The sequence below is a fragment of the Corvus brachyrhynchos genome, unplaced genomic scaffold (genome assembly GCF_000691975.1).
Source record: "Corvus brachyrhynchos isolate BGI_N302 unplaced genomic scaffold, ASM69197v1 scaffold21, whole genome shotgun sequence".
In the NCBI taxonomy this organism is placed as follows: domain Eukaryota; kingdom Metazoa; phylum Chordata; class Aves; order Passeriformes; family Corvidae; genus Corvus; species Corvus brachyrhynchos.
In genome coordinates this window covers 4,061,604-4,067,373 of record NW_008236924.1, presented here as the reverse complement: position 1 = coordinate 4,067,373, position 5,770 = coordinate 4,061,604, and the positions used below count along the sequence as shown (strand labels likewise).

Genomic DNA, 5,770 nt, shown 5'->3' with positions numbered 1-5,770 from the left:
GGGCTGCCGACCTCGTGGGGTAACAGAGGGCTGTGCCCTCTTCTGCCCCGAAGGCAGGGAAGGGTCCTCTGGGCCGCATCCACGCGGGGCTGGGGTCCCCGGGGGATGTACAGCATCCCCGGTGGGTGATGGGGTCTGTGCTGCACCTCATGGGCCGGTGGCGGGGTGACCCTGTGGGCCAGGCTGGCATCGCAGCAAGGGCTGTGTGGGCCTGTGCTTGGGCCCAAAGGGATTCTCGAACCTCGGGGATCTGGGCTGAATCCTGAGCTGGGATGTGCCAGCCATGGGGCGATTTCTCCCCCTTGTGCTCAGGCTGGGTGTCCCGGGTTGGATGGACTCCCGATTCCATGTTTCAGTGCTCCCAGCTATGGCAGTGTAAAAGGCATCCAGGCGGCACTGAGGAGCAATGACAGCCTTGTCACTGTCCGCACAGACAGGAGTGCCCTTTGGGATGCAAAATGGAAGACATTGCCATTGGGAACATTGTGGTCGCAGGCCCTGCAGGTAGAATGTGCTAATTCTGATCTCTTGCCTCCAGTCTGCAGGGGCTCTGGCGTCTGCTCTCTGCATAGACATAGGGGCACTGTTGCCACAGGACTCTGACTCCTTCCCATAACCCAGCCCCACAAGGTCTCCTCATACTGCCTGTAGAGCAGTGGTTTCACAGCTCTGCACATAGGGCCATGGAGGCAGTTCTGGGCCTGGAGAGGTGTTGACAGCCACAGTGATAAATGCAGTCAGACAGGCTGGAGCTGGGTGTAGTCGTGGGGGTGATCACCTTGGGGACAGTGCTTGCCTGAGCTGCACTGTGTCTGTGCCTGCAACTGTCTGGCCAGGAGAATCCCTGTGGTCACTGGGGAAAGCTCAGGGCCTGGAGTGTGACTCCTTCAAAGCCTCTTTTCTCCTGACAGTAAAAAGCCCTCTGCCTGTGCTGGCTTTGCGACCCTGGTGTGCAGCTCTCTGGGGTTGTGGGGGCAGATGGGTGCCTCGTTTCCAACCCTGACCTTGCAGCTCATCCTAGGTGAGCTCCCAAGGACCTTGGCCTGTGGGCATGCCCTCCTGTCCTGGTGGAGCACAAGGAGTGTTTCCATCAGCCATGTCCCTGGAGAGTTGCCTCAGCACTTGGCCGGCAGCTCTTGGATCACCCACGTCCATCGGCAGCCTCTGCATGTTGGGGTTGGTCAGATTGTCTTTCTACAGTCAGAGCAGCAGCCTGTGTCGGTCTTGTTCTGGAACAGAGTCCCTAATCTTCAGATAAAATAAAACACCAGTGAAAACACCATAAAGACGCAAATGCCTGCAGAGGTTTGTGTGGGAGAGTGAGAGGTGCTCGCTGAATCCCACCAAGGACAGGACGCTGTGGGGGTGTTGTGGATGGGTGTGCTGTGCTGAAAAAGGCACTGACAAACTCCCAGGAACTGATTTGATGTAGTTTCATGAGCACCAGCCCTTCAGGGATCACCTGCAGCTGCCATAGTTGTGTTTTTCCTTCTCTCTTTCTTTTTCTCAAGCAGGTTTCCAGAATGGAGGAGCCACTGTCAATGGAGATGTCTTTCAGGTAAAAGCTCAGCCTTTTGCTGGCCCAGGGCTGCTAAGGGAGATTGGGTGGGTGTGGGGCCAGCATTCTGCTGCTCTGCCCCCAGCATTGACTGGAGTTTGCTGTCCAGCTGCAGAACAGCTACGGTGGTCCTGGAAAGGTCTGGGTCTCCTGCGGGAGTCCTGGCTGCTCCATTCTCTTTGAAGAGAAGATGTGTCCCACCTGCCATGACCTGCCCCACATCTGTTTGCAGGTGGCTTGTGCCATGAAGGAGTGCCTGGGCCCTAAGAGCAGGTGACAAATCGTCCATTCCCCATGGAAGCCTCCTCTCTCCAGCCTGGGTAGCTTCTGGAGGCCTCTGGGGCAGGCAGGAACATCTCTTGGCAGAGGCCAGAGCCAGGATAGGGCTGCTATGGGACTGGCATCTCCTATGAAAACCACTTGTCCCATGGCCAGGGGCATTTTGGGGGGACCCACCTGGGTCTCAGATCCCTTTGGGAGCCTGAAGCCCAGCTCTGCTGTCAGCAGTGCCAGTGTCTGACAAACCCTTCACCCCACTTGGTGCCCAGCAGTGGGGCATATGGACTGCCCATACCTGGTTTACAGGATGATAATTGCACCAGTAATGGGGCAGACTTAATTAGATTGAGGATCGTGGAAGAAAGCCGTAATCCCATTGCTGAGCTTGGTGTCAGACTGGGCATCTGGCCAGTGGAAGGTGTTAGGGGAGGTGCTGGGCCTGGTGGGGCCATGTGGGCACCTCAGCTCAGAAGCGAGGGAAGCATCTTAGTCCCGGGGCTCCCTGGGCCCCAGTGAGGGCCAGGGAATCCCTGGGAGCAGTTCCAAGGCCAGTGTCTGTCCTGTGCAGTGGGGCTGCCCAGAGGGTGCAACAGCTGCAGTGGCAGCGAGCAGCAAGTCAAGGAGGGAAATGCTGGGAAGGCTTTAGGTGACAGGGCCTGAGGCTGGGACAGAGCTTAAGCAGCACTTTGAGAATGCTGTCCCACGTGTCCCAAGCTGTCACCCTTCCTATCTCCTATCTTGGCTTGTCAGTGCTGGGAATGTGGAATCCTGACTGCTGCCAGCCCTTGGCGGTGGCTGAGCTGGGCTGTTGGAAACGCTGGTGCTGATGGCAAGGTGCTCATGTCCTGCAGGAGTCCAACGGCCCCACGGATGCCTACGCAGCCATAGCCAAGGCTGACCGGCTGACCCAGGAACCCGAGAGCATCCGCAAGTGGAGGGAGGAGCAGAAGAAGCGCCTGGAGGAGCTGGGTGAGACCCAAGGCCACGTGTGGCCCCCCTGTGCTTGTGGCACCCTGTGACATGGCAGTCAGGGCCCTTGGGGTCCCTCACTTCTTGGTGACCCTGCTGCATCCCAGGGAGCTGTCTCGTGCCCCTGCCAAAGATCTGCTATCCTTGGGGCAGTGGTGCATTTTGGCCAGTATTGGTGGGGACTGGGGACAGGTCTGGGGGGCTGCAGCTGTCCTGCCTGCCCAGGGGCTGCCCAGCACACCCAGCGGGTACCAGTGTGGCTGATGGGCTCTGTCTCACTCGGGCCTTAGATGCGGCATCGAAGGTGACTGGGCAGGAAGGGCGTGAGAAGGCCAAGAAGGACCTGGAAGAGTGGAACCTGCGTCAGAATGAGCAGATGGAGAAGAACCGAGCAAACAACAGGTATATTGGGGTCAGCAGGGCCAAGAGGACTGTCTTCCTTCCTGGGATGTTTGGGGGCCTCTTTCCCCACAGTGGGGCCCAGCCCTGCAGGGACAGAGCCTTGCCAAGCAAGGGGAGAGAGCCCAAGTCTTGGAGTGGCTCCAGTGGCTGTGCAGAGCCGCCCTGGCTGGAACCACACTGGGATCACCATGGGATCTTGGTGCCTCCTGCCCCTGTGTGGGGCTTGCAGGGGGGGCAGGGTTGGGCTCCAGGTTCTCCTGGTGTGCTGTAGTGTGTGGGTTACACTCTTTGGGAGGACTAACCCCCTCTGTTCTCTCTTTCTAACCCTTTGCCTGCCTGTCGCTCCGCTCCGCTCTCTCTCTCTCTGTGCCCGGGGCTAGGATCGCTGACAAAGCCTTTTACCAGCAGCCGGACGCCGATGTCATTGGCTACGTGTATGTGCCTCTTACAGACCATATCCTGCCCCACAGGCTCTGGGGTCCTGGCCCCAGCACTGCCTGCCCAGCCAAGGGAGGGGGGGATGCTGGGAGGTCCCGGGCTCTGGTGAGGTACCAGAGGGAGGATGATGCAGATGAGCATCTCCAAATGGTGGAGTTTTAGGAGATGAGTGGAGCTCCTGGAGATGCCGCTGTGGGAGCTGGTTGAAGATGCAAAGCCGTGGGCTCTTCTGCCTTTTTGGGGATTGCTCTGCGGGGTGGAGAAGTCTTGAGAGCAGGCGGACACCCCAGCACCCCTGGATGAATGATGTTTTGGGTGACTGCAGCCAAAGGCAGGCTTGAGCATTGCGTGTCTCTGGATCCCAGAGAGCACTGAGCTCATCAGCTGGAGTAAAGGGACAGGAAGCAGGGACACAGGGGTTTTTAAGACAGAAGGAAGAGTCTCCTTGGAAAGGGCTCTGCCAGTGACAACCCTCAATGTCTCTGCAGGGCCTCGGAGGAAGCATTCCTGAAGGAGTCCAAGGAGGAGACCCCAGGCTCTGAGTGGGAGAAGGTGGCCCAGCTGTGTGATTTCAACCCCAAGAGCAGCAAGCAGAGCAAGGATGTCTCTCGGATGCGCTCGGTGCTCATCTCCCTCAAACAGACGCCCCTGTCCCGTTAGCTGTGCCTGGCGCAGCTGGGAGCACAGCGGGCATGGCTGGGCTTGCTGAGCTGGGCGGCTTCAGGGGCCGGCCCAGGAAGGGCCTCCCCCTGCCTGCTCCCTGATCTGCGCCTCGGCTGTGCTCGAGTCACTGGTTGTATAACTCTCCCCATGGTTTTCCTTTGCTTAAAAGGTGCATTGGTCTCTTTTTACACTTATTTATAAATCACTGTGGCATTTCCCCGGGAAGCGGCACTGGGTGGCAGAGCTGAGTTAGTGGGGAAGCCCCAGCCCAGGCTCTTCAGGAGGTTGTCTTTGAGAGCCTGGCTGAGTGAGCAGAGAATATCCCATCCTGTGTTCCCCACTTCAGCCCTGTGCTGGGAATAAACCTCCCTGCAGCTGTCCTGGCAACCCATACCCAGGCCTCAGTCCTAGCCCTGAGGCAGGGATCCCAGTGGGACCCCAGACTGTTGTCTGACTTTCCCATGGGATTTAGAGCAGAGCTGGAGCAGGGCTGGGAGGGTAGAGAAACAGCCCTGGCTCAGCTCCACACTGCTGGGTCCTGCAGGGAGCATGGTTGCAGCATGACACTGCCAGACTGGCAGGGACTGACGAATGTGAGTACAGGTGCCCAAGTTGGGCCTGGACTGCTAGCAGCTGCCCCAAGCCCATCAGAACTCTGCCCAGCCTGGCTATGCACCCCAAAAAGGTGGTGGGGCTCCAGTGTCCATGTCCCATCCATCCTGCAGTGCTGGCAGCACAGTGGTGTGGGTCACTGGGAAGGGACTATGGCAGGAGTGTGCAGGATGTTTCTTGTCCTTCCCCCATGAACACCATAGTTGGGAATGTGGGATGCCAGGCTTTGGGGGACCCTTGGCTTTGCTCTGCTCCTTCCCTTGCTACTAGAATGGGAGATGGTGGCTGTTGCATGGAAGAAGGTAGGAAGGTCCTGCTGCTGTGGGGCTGGTCAAGCACCCCAGCTTCCTAACCCAGGGGCCCATAGCAGGGTTGGGCAGAGTTCTGGTGCTGGGGCTTGTACTGTCCCTGAGAACCACCTGCACATCTGTCTGCAGCTGCTCTGCCCCCCCTGGATTTGCCCACCTAAGGCAGTGTGGGGAGATGCCTCAGTCCTGCTCCCTGCTCGAACTTTCTCTCCTCTGCTTGGCAGGGATGGCACCAGCCCTGGGAATCTGCCCAACTCTCGGTTAGCAGGAGAGGGACAGCCTCTAGCTGGTGCCCTGGGTCTGGCCTGCTGGGGGCTTGGGAAGGGCTTGCAGCAGCTGGGGGGACATAGAGCAGAGCCCACAAAACATTCACTTGAGCCCCTTTGCAGAGCCCTGCTCAGCTGGAAATCAAGTGTGCAGAGCTCTCCTGCCCTGCAGCTGTGGCTCCAGGGTAAGAATGTTACCTGCCCTGCTGCTGCAGCTGTGGGGGGTGCCTGGGCACCCATGGCTCTGGGGCATGATCTTACCAGTGGGCTGAGAA

At 58.8% G+C, this 5,770-nt stretch overlaps 2 protein-coding genes across 2 annotated transcripts in view; one reads left to right on the top strand and one right to left on the bottom strand.

The window, feature by feature from the left end:
• Positions 1 to 1,155, bottom strand: part of FAF2 (Fas associated factor family member 2) — a 17,298-nt gene extending 16,143 nt beyond the window's left edge. The window contains exon 1 of the mRNA XM_008628974.2: positions 1,150 to 1,155. Coding sequence (XP_008627196.2) covers positions 1,150 to 1,155 — 6 coding nt within the window. The remainder of the gene's footprint in view (positions 1 to 1,149) is intronic.
• Positions 1,156 to 1,421: 266 nt separating this feature from the next.
• Positions 1,422 to 4,518, top strand: CLTB (clathrin light chain B). The gene is given in 6 exon segments (XM_017728165.1): positions 1,422 to 1,506; positions 1,509 to 1,558; positions 2,689 to 2,806; positions 3,097 to 3,208; positions 3,589 to 3,642; positions 4,135 to 4,518. Coding segments are annotated over 6 exon segments (576 nt in total). The 5' UTR covers positions 1,422 to 1,436; the 3' UTR covers positions 4,307 to 4,518.
• The last annotated feature ends 1,252 nt before the right edge of the window (positions 4,519 to 5,770 follow it).